Source organism: Protomyctophum parallelum, assembly GCF_964188405.1.
Source record: "Protomyctophum parallelum genome assembly, chromosome: 1".
NCBI lineage: Eukaryota > Metazoa > Chordata > Actinopteri > Myctophiformes > Myctophidae > Protomyctophum > Protomyctophum parallelum.
In genome coordinates, this window is record NC_139697.1 from 20,048,356 (window position 1) to 20,064,583 (window position 16,228).

At 42.9% G+C, this 16,228-nt stretch overlaps 2 protein-coding genes across 2 annotated transcripts in view; one reads left to right on the top strand and one right to left on the bottom strand.

Annotated features, from left to right (window-relative positions):
* LOC310867021 (cytochrome c-like) overlaps positions 1 to 16,228 on the top strand; it is a 453,272-nt gene that overhangs the window by 204,686 nt on the left and 232,358 nt on the right. The gene's annotated exons all lie outside the window — the stretch shown is intronic.
* The window catches only part of kcnh8 (potassium voltage-gated channel, subfamily H (eag-related), member 8), a gene marked incomplete at both ends in the record, with an annotated part of 139,831 nt that overhangs the window by 62,181 nt on the left and 61,422 nt on the right, over positions 1 to 16,228 (bottom strand). The window contains 2 exons of the mRNA XM_083769261.1: positions 11,125 to 11,282; positions 11,963 to 12,197. Coding sequence (XP_083625387.1) covers positions 11,125 to 11,282; positions 11,963 to 12,197 — 393 coding nt within the window. The remainder of the gene's footprint in view (positions 1 to 11,124; positions 11,283 to 11,962; positions 12,198 to 16,228) is intronic.

Sequence of the window (16,228 nt, forward strand, 5' to 3'; positions counted from 1 at the left end):
TGGGTTTCATTTTTACGCTCTCAAGAGTTAGAAGAGTTATTGTTTTGATTGACGTTTGCCTGTTATCTCTCCTTATAGTATACCACAGCATGGAAATGTGGACACAATCAGGGCTGGAATGGGACAAGAATTCGGCCCGGTCATGAATTTGGCCCAGACCACAACCAGCGCGCAGATAGCAGAAAGTCTACCGCCCGCTCCGTCGGGGCACACACAAACAAACAAGCCCTAATAATACCACCACTTTCACAGAACAACATAAATGATACAAACCAACAGACAACTAACTATACAACCCTTTGTAGAGGGTTTATTTGTCACTCACTGATGCAGGTATACAATGAAATTATCATGATGGCACTGACAGAATGGCAGCACGCCCGGACCTTTCCTGGTGGCCTATTGGCCTGCCTGCCTGTCCAATTCTTTTTTTAATACGGTCGCGGCCCACCGGGAATATGCCCGGTATGACCTGTGGCCAGTCCAGCCCTGGACACAATGTATATCCCACGATATAACAAAATATTGAGGCTAAGTGGTGGTCTGTGGCTCAAATCCAGAATAAATAATGGGCCTTCATAAATTATGAAAAAGGATTGAAGCAGACCACTATACAGACATATATATACGCATTCTGAACGGGAACCCATTTTGGTGTTAGCATCATGTTATGCTTTAGCTATTGAAAAATAGCAGATCTACAAGCTCATAGCGCGCCACCGAGTGGCGCGCTACGAGCTTGTAGGTCTGCTATTTTTGAAAAATCGAAGAACGACTGACATTTTTAGAATCTGATCTCAGGTCAGAATGGGTTAATCAGACCAGTGTGTGTCCAGTGGAAACCTCGTATGAATCTGATCTCAGGTCAGAATGGGTTAAAGCCAAACCCAGAATTCGTGGTGTTCTCGCATCCATCCATGCACCATTTCCTCTGACCCCCTTTTGTCCTTCCCATGCCCCCTCCCTCTCTCTCCCTCTCTCTGTCTCTCTCTCTCTCTCCCTCTCTCTCTCTCTCTCTCTCTCTCTCTCCCCCTCTCTCTCTCTCTCTCTCTCTCTCCCCCTCTCTCTCTCTCTCTCTCTCTCTCTCTCTCTCTCTCTCCAGAGATGACTCAACGACCTCCATGCCAAAGACTTATCCACTTATTCCAACTTGACGTCTCTATTATACAGTAGGCAATCATTTATAATTTCCACCTTCCTTTCACAAATGTCTCATATCTTGGCTAATTTTGATTAACCAAGGATATATATGGTTAATGTATATTTAACCATAAGTGGAAAAGCTGTCAAAACGTAATCGAGTTAAAAGGACAATATTTGTCTCTGAGACATTGTGGAGTATGAAGTATAAAGTATCAAGACCTCAATACTCGAGTCAAGTAAAAGTACTTGAGTAAATGTACTTGGTTACTTCCGACTAGTCCGACCGCTCCTGGAAGCATCAGCGAGGCGTGGAGTCATAAAGTGGGACAGGCATGCAGCGACTGTATAGAAACGGCAACGTGTGTACTGTACATACAGTGCTGCTGTGAAGCAAAACCGCATGAAAGGCAGGGTATACATGCGTCAAGACAGGCGTTAAAAAAACCACAAAAAGCTAGATAACAGTGTTCACCCATGAATAATGTGACGATACTGAATGAATGCTATATACAGAACAGACATGGATGGTATGTGCAAACAACCCCCTGCTGCCTGGCTGCCTGCCTGCCTGCCTGCCTGCCTGCCTGCCTGCCTGCCTGCCTGCCTGCCTGCCTGCCTGCCTGCCTGCCTGCCTGGCTGGCTGCACGCCTTCCTGCCTGCCTGCCTGCCTGCCTGCCTTCCTGCCTGCCTTCCTGCCTGCCTGCCTGCCTGCCTGCCTGCCTGCCTGCCTGCCTGCCTGCCTGCCTGCCTGCCTGCCTGCCTGCCTGCACGCCTGCAGTGCATGCCCGGTTATCAGCGATGGAAAAAGTACTCACGTTTGTTATACTTACAGTTTTCCATGATTGTTAACACGGAGAAATCGAACGTTTGGTACAATTTGCACAGCCTTCACATCATGTATCCCTGCGGCTTTATCATGATTATATAACTCATGATTGCTTTTCCGTTGCTCCAGACTGTATGACGGGAGCATTTGGAAATTGCGAGAGGCAACAGTCTGGCAACGTGAGACTATTAGTTATAGCCTATCTTGTTATTTGACTTTGTCCTTGGAGGTACAGTATAACTACATGTGACCTGTGCTCTGGGCTGCAGAACTATACTAACACTATACCTGAGTGATGTTGTACTTCTCCCCATGATATGATACGATTACCATCATTTTGATTTCGAGCATCGAGCCGATACTGATTTTCCCCGATCCGATATTCAATTTTTATATAGAACACTTATGCCATATCACAATATGTGAAAGTCTTCTATGTTTTTGAAGACTTTAGCGCTCCGTGTACGTGTATGTAGAGCGTCACAGTCCCGCCCCCTTTCATGACGACGCCAGGCCCAGGAAATATAGTTTCCAATGCATTTTTCCCATAGACATTTCAAACCGTATTTATTTAAAGACCTTATAAGCGTCGTACGAAGCCAACTCTTGTCGTGACAAATCATGACAACAAACACAATATTTTGGACCAAACAAATAATTACAAAGAAGAAAAACAAGAAAAACAAGTGTTTAAACCTGCCGTTTTCGTCTTCTTTCTAATTATTTGTTCAGCCCGAAACAAATTGTCTTTGTTGTCATGATTTGTCACGACAAGAGTTGGCTTTGTCCGTGGGCGTAAACGTCTTTAAATAAATACTTTCTGAAAAGCCTACGAGGAAAATGAACAGGGATTTCTTTTTTCCGGGGTCTCTCTCTCTCGAGTGTGGCGGGACTGCGACGCTCTATACTGTGAGCAAATAGAGGGCTGGTTATACAGACAGCGCAGAGGAAGAAGGAGGATAATGAAGCCTCCATGCCTGGCTGGCCCCAGGGGGAATAGCTTACAGTGCGTCTCCTCTCCACACATCCCCCTATATCTATCTATCAACCCCTCCCCCCTCCTCCCATCCCCCGCCACCTGCACCGCCCGCCAAGTCGTCCGGGGCACAGACTGAGCAAGCTGCGTCATGCCCCCGTCCCACGGCGGCTAACACCGGAGACGATGACTAATGTTTTACACCTGTCGTCCGTCGCCTGCCATGTGCACTTCCTTCCTGGAACTTTTTTCCACTCCTCCGTCACTATGCTCTTATACCCCCCAACCCCCCCCCCTCCCCCCCCCCCCCCCTTCTCCTCCTGTCATCAGAATTGAATTTGGTGTTTTTGCTGCTTTCCTGGATTCCTGCTTTTATTTAAACGTGTTTCATGACATTAATTTTCATTAATTTATTTATTTCGTTTTTTCACCCTGCACACAACCTGGACTTTGAACATTCAGCGGGTTTTCTGTGGCCTTTCTCTGTGTGTTCTGAAGCCTTTTGAGATGCAATGAAAACAGGCAAAGTCAGTGACATCTGCTGGCAAATCCTTATGTCATATTGTGGGGTTTGTGGACTGTTACATCACAGTCCACTGGCAAATCAGAGCACTTGTTTGAGCCTGAAAACCCCACACCACAGAATATCTATACTGAATGTTAAAAGTTCAGTTTTTTTTGGTTAGAAAACCTAAAAAAATTATTACAGTAAGAACATTTTCAAAAAACTTTTTTTAATGTCACGATCCCTTTAAAAGACCACTCGCCACTTTTCAACCTATCTTCATATAATAGGTCCTCACTAATAATCATGAAAAAATGGTGCAACCTTTTTCTACTCGGCCTGTGTCTCATAGGAGAAACCGTCTTCCAGTGACATCGTCGATGGGGATACAAGCTAATAGAAACTGCAGGCTTTCTAGTCCTGAAAAGTTGCAATGCGAAAATGGAAGCCATCGTTGTCACGATAATGAAAATCGAAATATTTTTGTAACGTAACGGCCCACAGCCGTCCTATGAGCCACAGATCGTGCCATTTTTTCACGATTATTAGTGAGGACCTATTATATGAAGATAGGTTGAAAAGTGGTGAAGTGGTCCTTTAAGGCCGGCATAGAGCACCAACGTCTGACGTAATTTAGGCATACTACCTGCATGGGTCACATGTTTTTTTTCCCCATAGACGTGTTTAATATCGCATCCTATATACTGTAAGTACTGTGATAAGAAATGAGCACGGCAGCTTTGACTCATTTGTATATGAATGGTAAATTCTGCGTGCATTTATATAGCGCTTTTAATCGCTTTAGATGTGTGCATCACGTTCACCCATTCACACTCACATTCATATACACTGATGGCGGAGGAGACCATGCAAGGCACCACCGACCTGCACATCGGGACGCAATTAGGGGTTCAGTGTCTTGCTCAAGGACACTTTCACACGGACTCTATGCGGGACCATGCAGGATCGAACTGCATGATGGGACCCATCCAGCAGTTCTACCGGCCACTCTACCCCTGAGCCACTGTCGGCACCATACGAACTGTCAACCGACGTCCGGAAAACCCTAGCGTTCCAGGTGCAGAATTGTATCCAACTCAAATATAAGTGACTGACTATCGTAAACGATACAGAGCAACACCTGCCTGACAATATCGTAGGGACAATTTGTTTGACATACAGTACAAAGGTAGACGCCTCTTTTGGCTCTGAGGCGTGTGTGTCTCGACTCGAGAGGAGGCAAGCTTTTGTGACGCACACGGAAGCTTGCCACGGAAGCTTGCCAAACTTTCCGCATGCGTCACAGAGTTAAGGGAACGTTCGGTATATAGGCCAATCAGGCAATGCAAACGTTTGTTTTCCCACGCCAATAAAGCTTCTTCGGATTGAATTGATGAGTCCCCCGGAGATGACACGCTGTGATCGGCTGATCACTTGAGTGGCAGCGCGCCTTAATTCCACACTTTTTGTGTGTGTGTGTGTGTGTGTGTGTGTCTGTCTGTGCGCGCGTACGTGCATGTGTGTGTGTGCATGCGTGTGCATGTGATTCATTATCTCTTTCCCCCATGGCCACGCCTTTGGTGCTACTAGCCAATCACAACAACAGGGTTGGCCGTGTTTTGTTATTTTGTGTTTGGCATTGTAGTCACACCGCGGCGCTCGCCGCTCCTCGAGACAGCGACCGCCGGGCCCCCGAACCCTCCAGAGACACAGCCTCATATGAGCCTTCGTAATCAGTGAAAGCCATGAAGTATTAACCCGTTCTGACCTGAGATCAGATTCTAAAAATGTCTTCTACATCCAGTCGTTCTTCGATTTAAAAAAAATAGCAGACCTACAAGCTCGTAGCGCGCCACTCGGTGGCGCGCTATGAGCTTGTAGGACTGCTATTTTTCAATAGCTATAAAGCATGACATAATGCTAACACCAAAAGGGGTTCCCGGCAAAAATGGATTAATAACTATATGAACTGCCCTAGGCTTTCGGCTTAATGACGACTATCTCTGGATCTAATCACGCTTCCATCATAATCTCCCGACTGACCTTCCTTCCTTGGCTAAAAAAATATCTCTCCCTCGCTCTTCAAAATACTCTGAACCAAACAACACTTATAGGAAAAGGCAGGGGAAGAGAAAGGTCACTTTAGCTAAATTGCATGTGAGTTTGTCATCACAGCGTGGTCGCCCCTTCTGAAAGAGCACTAGAAAACTATAACTGGCCCGACTCTTTTCCACTGAGAATTAAACTAATGCAGCGTTTTAGGGAACTGACAGCTTATTGGAAGTATAGGGCTGTGGAAAAAATGTCATATCTCTGTATTTATGCCAAATTTCGATATGATATACGTCTATACGATATTACTGTTAAAATTCCTGTGGGAAGGAGGATGACTGAGTTAAGCAGTCACACCTGGCCTGAGTCAAACTAGAACTGCTGGACTCAGAGCTGGGTGTGGCTGCGCACCTGTTGTGCATGGACTTGATTAAGGCACAACAGGATAAATCAGTCATCTCCCTTCCCACAATTCCATATTCTGATATTTGAAGTGTTCCAACACTTAAAATACACACATACACATCGTAAAATACACACATACACATGTTCATATACCTCGATAACGGCATGATATATTGTGCAGCCCTTACTATAGGGAGCATTTTCTTTCCTCTCCCAAACTTTCCCTGGTACAATCCACATTAGTACAGGAACTCTATAGAAAATACAGGATCAACCTCAATCTAATTGCAAAAAAACCCAAACTTAGCTTATTTTGTATCTTCAATATATCCTGATCCTGACTCAGCATCATGAAAACACCCTAGTTTGAGTTTTTTAGCTTGAGGTCAAATTACATTACTGGTTCTACATGGTACAATCCATGTATCCATGTAGAATCTATGAAGTGCACTATGAAGGTCCTTTCAAATGGGCAGTGACTAACGTGCCTAATGCCTATAGTAAAGGACTCAGACTTTTTTTTACGGGGGCCAGTTTCAAATTGCAGCCGTCCGTTGGTGCCCTTTGCAAGAGCGGTTTTGAAGGAGTCAAGGGATTCACATGTCTTAATGACTGTTGGTAGGTAGGGCGTTCCACATTTTGGTGCAGGCATAGGAGCGATATTAATTTAGTCCCTTGAGCAGTGGTGGAAAAAGTACTCGCATTCTTTACTTAAGTAAACGTATCAATACTTCAATGTACTTAAAGTATAGCCTATACCAAAATTAAAATGTCTAAAAATCTTTTGAAAATAGCAGATCTACGATGAACTATTTTCAAATGAGGTTATAATGCATGCTTTTTTGGGATAATAATCAAAATCTACAAAGTAACTATAGTAACTAAAGTTTTCAAATTCGGTATATATTCAGTGGAGCAAAAGTACAATATTTGGATCCGAGATGCAGTGGAGTACAAGGAAAAGTGTTGGAAAAGTAATATTGAGATATTGAGATACCTCAAAATTGTAGGCTACTAATGTATAGTACAGTAGCCTACTTAAGTAAATGTACAGTACTTAGTTACTTTCCACCACTGGAAATGAGAGGTGAGTCGTGCATGTCTGCATGAAGCCACAGCCTTTAATCAATTTGGACCTAAGGCCGATTCTACTATTCTTTTGCTTAAAACAGTTTTCTGAAAATGTCCATGTCAGTGCATGGTGCTCAACCTTTTTCATGTCAAAGACCCCCAGAATTATCTGAATTTGGCCGCCGACCCCCATCTGAAAGTATGTTGTTCCAGGGACCCCCCCTCAGAAGCAAAGATTTGAGTAAAAAACCGAATATATAGGATATTCAAAGACTTTCTCTCCATTTTCACGATTTTTCAAAAATAGCAGATCTACAAACTCGTGATCTTGTAGAACACCCAAAGGGGTTCCCGTACTGAATGGTTTAAGAGGGGGACATGCACCCAAAGGGGTTCCCGTACTGAATGGTTTAAGAGGGGGACATGCACCCAAAGGGGTTCCCGTACTGAATGGTTTAAGAGGGGGACATGCACCCAAAGGGGTTCCCGTACTGAATGGTTTAAGAGGGGGACATGCACCCAAAGGGGTTCCCGTACTGAATGGTTTAAGAGGGGGACATGCACCCAAAGGGGTTCCCGTACTGAATGGTTTAAGAGGGGGACATGCACCCAAAGGGGTTCCCGTACTGAATGGTTTAAGAGGGGGACATGCACCCAAAGGGGTTCCCGTACTGAATGGTTTAAGAGGGGGACATGCACCCCAACACTCCGCGATTACTGCCTCGTGCTGGAGGGCTCCCATGGCGGCAGGGAGCTCACGGCCAGCTGCCCGCCCGTGCGCGGTGTGCACCCAAATAAGCCCTCGATCTCCCACACACGGGACTACTTGGTATTTCCATTAATAAGGTCCTGCGATGAAGCAATTCACCCCCCCCCCCCCCACACACACGCACAGTCACACAGTCACACACGCACGCACGCACAATTTTTTTGTTCATTTTACAGCGTTTCCCCCTCCTCCCCAACCACTGTTTTATCAGACATGTCTTCATAATCTCTCTCTCTCTCTCTCTCTCTCTCTCTCTCTCTCTCTCTCTCTCTCATATATTTCTGGTATAACTCTCTTGTTTAATATCTGCCTTTTTCCGTTTTCTTTGTGTTTTCTTTTGTTTTGTTTCCACCTTTCCCTTATATGCTCTGTAATGCTGACCAGCACGTTAAAATGAGCCCCCGGTGGAATCACCACCAGTGAGTTTCAATTGAGTTTCAATTGATGTCTCAATGAACACTCTGGATATTATATGATTATATTATTGTACACATGATGACCTCTCGTGTGTGTGTGTGTGTGTGTGTGTGTGTGTGTGTGTGTGTGTGTGTGTGTGTGTGTGTGTGTGTGTGTGTGTGTGTGTGTGTGTGTGTGTGTGTGTGTGCGCGCGCGCGCGCGCGCGCGCGTGTGTCTCATTACGGCATAATATTATGGTGCATTCGTCCAAAATAATTGGATTTGGATATTGAACCCCATTGATTTTTGCAATTTACACCAGAACCGTCCAAAAACGTCCTACACCGTGTTTTTTCTCCCAATTAGAGGCCAGAAAAACAAACCTTCCTCCACGACGAGGAACCAATTAGAACCTCCCAATAGTATAGTTAGTAGTGGATTTTTAACCAAAGCTGGCCTCAAACTACAGCACTTTTAAAATCCTGAATGATTTTCCAATCTTGGTTGCATCACACACATAAGGATAATGCTATGCACCACGTCTGTCTGTCTGTCTGTCTGTCTGTCTGTCTGTTTGCCCCACCGACTTCAACTTTGACACGCGTGTTCCACATCACCACAGGGAGTGCAGTGCCCGGCGTTGAGTCTGTGGGATACACAGTTGTCCAGAAACACCACAAAAGGCTCTGGCCAGGCCCTGCCAGTGGACCTAATGAGCTTAAGTCCCCTCACCTATACTGTATATAATTCCCAGCCTCTGCCTCAGCCAATTGAATGCCATGCATGTCAACCCCACACCAATATAGACTACAATATCTGGCTACACATCTGTGAGAACTCGATGGCTATACATTATAGAATATATACTAAATATGCAAGACAAGTACGTATATATGATTTGTTTACTGATTTTGGAGCATACTAGTCAATCAGCATGTCAATGTCAATCATGTAATGTTGCAAAACTGTTCATTACAAAGCATGAATGAAATGAAAAATATAAATGAGTATAAGTGAGTATAAAGTTACAATTGACAAAAAATACATTATTATATTTTTTGGCCACCAATCAAGCATACAATCAAGCACACAACCCAAACCATAACCATTCAATGTCAGATTGTAAAGGTTTTCTTAAGGTTTATATCTGCCTTTCATGCTTTCTTTGAATGGAACTGAATTGAGCATCGAACCGTGTGGTTTCCTAAGTGACGTCACGTGGTACAGTAAGTAAAGTACACCCCCTATACTTCATCATCATTTTTCGACCGCGGTCGAGATCATGGATTTCAAAATGCCACGCCAGACTTCCCGGTCCTTCATCACCATCCCCAGTTGCTGCTTACTGATGCATCTGTCCCTATATAGCGATGATGACATCAGGGAACGACAGTTTTCTACCTCTGGTCTGCTTTGAGGCAGGATTCCAGAGAAGAAGGGAAGATATAACCTCATGATCAGCTCTGTAGCAATGGCCGGCAGACTGTGTTCTTCTGGATCGGACTAGTGAAGAAACACGGGGAAGGAGAGATTTTGCACTCTCAAGGCGGGTGTACTGTAATGTCTCGGAACCATGGAGCGCCGCAGTACCGCCCTCATTCAGAACGACGAGGGCACCAGGAAATAATTCGCCATTCATTTTTCCCATTGGCGTTTCAAAAAGTATTTATTTAAAGATCTGTAAGCCGGCCTGGGCCGTGGCTCAGCGGTCCAGGCACCTTGGCCGGTATAGTCCGAGTCTGGCAGTGTGCCGCGGGTTCGACTCCCGATCCCGACGGCCTTTACTGCATGTCACTCCGCCATCTCTATCCCCCATTTCCTGTCTGTCCCTCTATTAAAAAAATCACACCCGTGTGAACTGAGTGGTGCAACTCCCCTCCCCCCCTCCTCTCCTCTCCTCTCCTCTCTCTCTCTCTCTCTCTCTCTCTCTCTCTCTCTCTCTCTCTCTCTCTCTCTCTCTCTCTCTCTCTCTCTCATTAGAAGGCAACAGTGCAGCACTAATACTATCTCTCTCTCTCTGTTTCTGGCAAACAGCACCCCTACTGGTACTCAGTCATACTCGTGCTCATTATTACATACACGGGTGAACACATGAACACATAGGTGAACACGGTCATTGCTGGTTGTAGGTGGTTGCACCACTCACTAAAATAAAAAGCCAAAAAAAAAAAAAAAAAAAGGTCTGTATTAGAGCTGGGACTCGATTAAAAAAAATAATCTAATTAATCAGAGGCTTTGCGATTAATTAATCTAGAATCTAGATTAATCGCATTTTAATCGCATATCAATATTCAACCCGAGAACAGTGAGAAACCTTTTTTTTTAATGTTTTTTGGTATCCCATTGAATCAATGAATAGTGACTACAGGATACCACTCATTTTCAACATTTTACTGTCATTAATATACCTGTTGTGGAAATAATAATAAAAAGTCACCCCATTCTGTGTTGCCTAGAACTGGAGGTCTGAAAAAAAATGAGTAACAGTAACAAGTACATCTCAGTGACATCACAAAGCTGTACTTACTTCATATTGTTACTGTTTTTTGTCAGACCTCCAGTTCTAGGCAACACAAAATGGGGTGACTTTTTATTATTTCCAGTTTTCAGTACTATAGAAAAGCGCCCAGTGAGAAACGTTCCGCGGTAAAAAATAAGGTGCGATTAATTTATCTGTAGTTAATCGCGATTAATTTTTCTGTAGTTAATTAATCTAAATTAATCGCAATTAGTCCCGGCCCTAGTCTGTATATAAGCATCGGACAAAGCCAACAGCCGAGTTGACAAATCATGACAATAAACAATTATTTTTGGGCCGAACAAATAATTAGAAAGAAGAAAAAAAGTTTCAGGGTACAACACAAGGGGGCAGGACTGCGAATCGAATCGGCTCGACGGTCGTCATGAATATCTTTTTTACTTTGAACCTCTTACTAAGCTGCAGGACGACCAGATCTTATGCATGTGGTTACTTTACTTACCACGCTGACTTTGAAGGCGTACAGGAGGTCAAAAGGCAGCGCCGCCACCAGGTCAATGATGAACCAGGTGGTCATGTAGTGGATGCAGATGAGCCTCGCTTCAAAGATGACTTGGCCCGACTTGCTGACGTACGTGGTGCGGAAACTGAAGATGATGTCTGGCCCGGATGGACAGAAATGGTGCACAGAGAGAGAGAGAGAGAGAGAGAGAGAGAGAGAGAGAGAGAGAGAGAGAGAGAGAGAGACAGACAATAGTTGGAAGAGGATTGAATTTGAGACCCTTTAAGACCTGGCTGGAACGCATCTGTGTCGCCATAGCTTTTAACTATACTTATAACCATTATTTTCAACTTTATATGTTGAAAAACGAGCTACGAGCTTGTATATCTGCTATTTATTTTTTTTAGTCGTGAAAACATGTGCAAATCTTTGAATAATGACTCTTTTTTTACTCGGGTCCCTGGAACAGCATATTTTCAGATGGGGGTCGGCGGACAATTACATATATTTTTTGGGGTCCTTGACATGAAATAGTTTGACTGACTGAGAAAAGGATTTAGACGACATGGTCTTAACCCATTCTAGACGGGAACCCCTTTTGGTGTTTTAACTAGCGCATTATTTAGCTATTGAAAAATAGCAGATCTACAAGCTCATAGCGCGCCACCGAGTGGCGCGCTACGAGCTTGTAGGTCTGCTATTTTTTGAAAAATCGTGGAAATGCGGCAACAAATCTTTGAATATATATAATATATTCTTTCAGAAGACTTTTTTATTTATTTAGACGGTCAGGACTATAATAACACAGTCTTCGTCCCATAAAGAAAAAACAACCGACCTATGATGAACAGTATCTCCACGGCGATGTCGCTGACGGTGGTGCTGCGCGTCAGGTCGTCGTCGCCGATGAAGCACACGTTGTAGGGCACGGTGACGGCCACGTAGAAGGTGGCCAGCAGGATGAGCCAGTCCCAGCCCGCCTTGAACGTGCTGAAGTGGAGCAGGATGAAGCGGGACTTCTTGGCGTCCGCCACCTTGTACTCGGGCAGCGCCGGGGGGTCCCCGAAAACATTCTGATGAAACGGAAATCAAATCAAATCAATCTTTGTTTTTATTCAAAAGTTATTTTTTTACACCAAATAATAATGAATAATCGAACACAAGTAAAACATACGAATCGATGAAAACAAAAACTGAAGAAAGAAACAAAAAACATAACACAAAAAAAAACAGCTTGACATAACTACTATAGTACAGCATTTTTCCAATTGAGTTAGGCAGGAGAAGAGATGGAGACATGACTCACAATACACAACCTCTACACATACATTGAAACACCCAAATACAATATCACAGAAGTCCATCTAAGTATGAAACTTTCCATCTTTAATTGTAACCTTGCGGTCATTTCTTCCATTATATAAACCTGCTTCAGTCTCTGCTTCCATTGGGTTATAGTAGGTGGCTTTATTTCCTTCCAATTTACTGTTATCATTTTCTTATCAAACTTTATTTCTACAGTATAGAGCACATTTACAAAGACATGCATGAAGGTCAACCAAAGTGCTGTACACGATCATAAGGCAAATAAACATGTAAAGGGCCATAGTGGGGGTTAACGAGTCCTATACAATGCACCTGTGTGATATTAGGAGGTTAACATGACCTGTAGAATGCAGCTCTATGTGAGTTCTGAGTTCATTGTATTAATGAGCCTTAGCCAATGGGATGCTACTTGCCATGTTGATTAGCAAGTTAGCAACTCATATTGTCTGGGGGGGTTTGCTGGCAGTGTGAAGTGAAGCAGCTTTGGAGCGACACAGTTTTTGACCACACATTACACACACAGAAAGGAAATACGTTTTTTGTATTGTTTTTTGATCAAAGTAAAGAACCTGTGAAGAACTCCTTTTGTGCGTCAAGCTTTTGCCCTAGCCTGCATAGACTGCTACATTTAAGTGTGCAAACTTAAAGAAGAGGAAGTGTGCCACTACACTACAATAACACAAGTAGCATAGTAAAACAAAATCAAAGCAACACAAATAGTACACATGGTTAATTAGGTCAAACATTGAAAGCCAGGGAGAAGAGATGGGTTTTAAGTAAAGACTTTTTAAAGGCCTCTAAGGAGCGGGCATAAAGGATAATGAGGCAGTGTACCTTTGCATGTCAAGGACCATTATTTATTCTGCATATGAGCCACACGGACGGACCACAAATAGCCCAGAATAAGGCAGCCTTGCCCTGAACTGCAATACTAGATCTAGTGGTTACACTGTTAAATCATCAGAAGCTGTCATGGCTGTTGGTGGAGCAGAGATTAGCTGCTAGTCTGGCTGGATTTTTTAGGAACATTTGTTCAAATAAAAAACCAAAATGCTTATATAAAAATATTAATTATACCAGCGATAGACATATACATAATACCAGACATGTTGCAATGGGTCGATTTACAGTGCCTAAGCCAAGAACTGATGCAATGAAGAATACAGTCATGTACAGGGCAATGACTTTCTGGAACTCTCTACCAGTATGCATTACAGAAATTAAGGGTAAAAGGCATTTTAAGAAAAGACTGAAGGACTTTTTATATGGTAAATTGTAATTATGTTTATGTCAATATACCAGTTAATGTAATCTAGAGTGAATGCACTAACCGTGGTTGTTATGCTTTAATGTATTTCTTTTGTGATATCTGTAATGTTGTTTTTATTTAAATTTTTGTATGTATATTATTCTGTGAGGACCCCAGGAAGAATAGCTGTCGCCAGGTGTAACAGCTAATGGGGATCCTAAATAAACTAAACTAAACTAAACCACTGTTTGATGACATTTATATAGCCACAAATCCCCAGACCACGGACAATCTACTGAATGTTAAAAGTTCAGGATTGTTTTGGATGCAATTGAGATCTGAAAACCTAAAAAAGAAATAAGAAAAATTACAAAAACTTTTTTTTTTTATGTCACGATCCCTTTAAATATAGCAGCCGCTCCTCCATACCACCACAGTGCTATAGGTTTATAGGCTATAGGTACTGTACATTTTTACAGCACCAGCACCCTCCTCTCCCCTCCCCTCCCCTCCCCTCCCCTCCCCTCCCCTCCCCTCCCCTCCTCTCCTCTCCTCTCCCTTCACAACGATAATTATGTGAAACATCTACAGTTACCATGGCTACGATGCTATACGAGTGCCATGCCGCTTTGAGAAAGAGAGTAACACCCAATACCAGTGGTGGAAAAAGTACTCAAATGATTTACTTAATTAAAAGTATCAATACTGTAATACAAATATAGTATTCAAGTCCCGTATTCAAAATGTACAAATGTAAAAGTACAAAAGTATCTGCATCAAAATGTACTTACAGTACTAAAAGGAGAAGTATACTCACTGTGGTGAATGTCTCATTTCACAAGTTCAATGTACAGAATCTTTTGAAAATAGCAGATCTGCTATTTTACACCCGAAACGTTTAGGGTGTACTGTACGTTAAGTGGTAGGCTACTGTATGTTTTCTAATCAAAAGGAAAATCTCCAAAGTAACTAGTAACTAAGTTTTCTAATAATTGTAATGGTAGTAAAAGTACAAATGTTGCTTCTGAAATGTAGTGGAGTACAAGTAAAAGTACTGAAAATTTGAATGTACGGCAAGTAAATGTAGGCTACTATATGTACCAAGTACATGTACTACTAAATGTTGCACGACACCGCTGTACCACAAAAGTATAAATTAGTCTAGCTCTGGTCCATAGCCAATGCTTCTATGATTCTGCCCTGCATTGGTTATATGCTACTTTCGCTTAGTTTCAACTCTCACATGAAACTCAGACCAGCCTCTCCTCTTTAGCGTGAATAAAAAGAAAGTTTTTGCTACTCCCCAAAACAAAGGCGGGTTGTGACATTAGAAAGCCTATACTTTCCTTAGTGGACGCACTCTGAGCCCCCCACCACACGTATAAACGGTACTTTTTGGCAAAAAAGGGATTTTGTCTCCACCGGGAAAAAAATACTTTTAGTTACTCCAATGCGCTCTCTACCGATATTGCCCAGAGAACTGCCGGTGAAACATAAATCCCTTTCTGGCCAAAAAGTACCGTTTAGACGTGTGGTGGGGGGCTCAGAGTGCGTCCACTAAGGAAAGTAGGCTTTCTAATGACACAACCCGCCTTTGTTTTGGTGAGTAGCAAAAACGTTCTTTTTAAATACGCTAAAGAGGGGAGGCTGGCTAAGTTCCATGTGAGATTTAAAAGCGAAAGTAGCATAGCCAATGCAGGGCAGAATCATAGAAGCATTGGCTATGGACCAGGACAATTTGCCATAATTATGAGGTGAGTAAGTAAGTAGCTTACTGTAAAAAAAGAAAATGGAGAAAAACAAAAACACTGAGTGCACTTGAATATAGAGCACCGAAGTCCTGATGTAACTCGCTCATCCGGACGATTCCCCTGGTTCGCGGAAGTAATTTCTCTATGGAGAATAACATGGGGTGATCTTAATATCGTATACTATAAGTGTTGTGGTCCAAAAATAAACAAGCTGTCTCGGCGTTATTGTCAGGAAGGTGTCTCTGTATCGTTGCAACAGTCAGTCACTCATATATGATACAGTCTGCTTCTAGCGAAAATCTAACTAATTCAGCAGCAGTAACATTAGCGTTTTCTTTCAGTCAGTTGATTCTTCATATCCATATGAGTGAAGCGGCCGGGGTGACATGTTTATTTTTCAAACACAGTTGTTATATGAGGCGATCTCAAATCGCCTCAATGGGGATTTCAATGCAACTAAACAAATACATGAACCTGGGGACTGACGCCCTCTACTGAAAGTGACGTCAGACTTCGGTGCTCTATGACCCAAATGGTAACTGTGGATAAGTGATTTGAAAATCCATATATTTAATATCACACTTGAGCTGTATAACGATAGAGCTCCGGATAATTGTAATACAGTAAAGCACCATAGAGCCTGTTGACAATATAATTATTACATTTTGTACTCTCTCAGAGTTAAATTAACATTGATTTTACTATATCAATTGTGGTCTCAGAGATAGAAATGCCATTAAAAGGGGGGTCCGTAGACTAATTATGCATGTCAAACTGG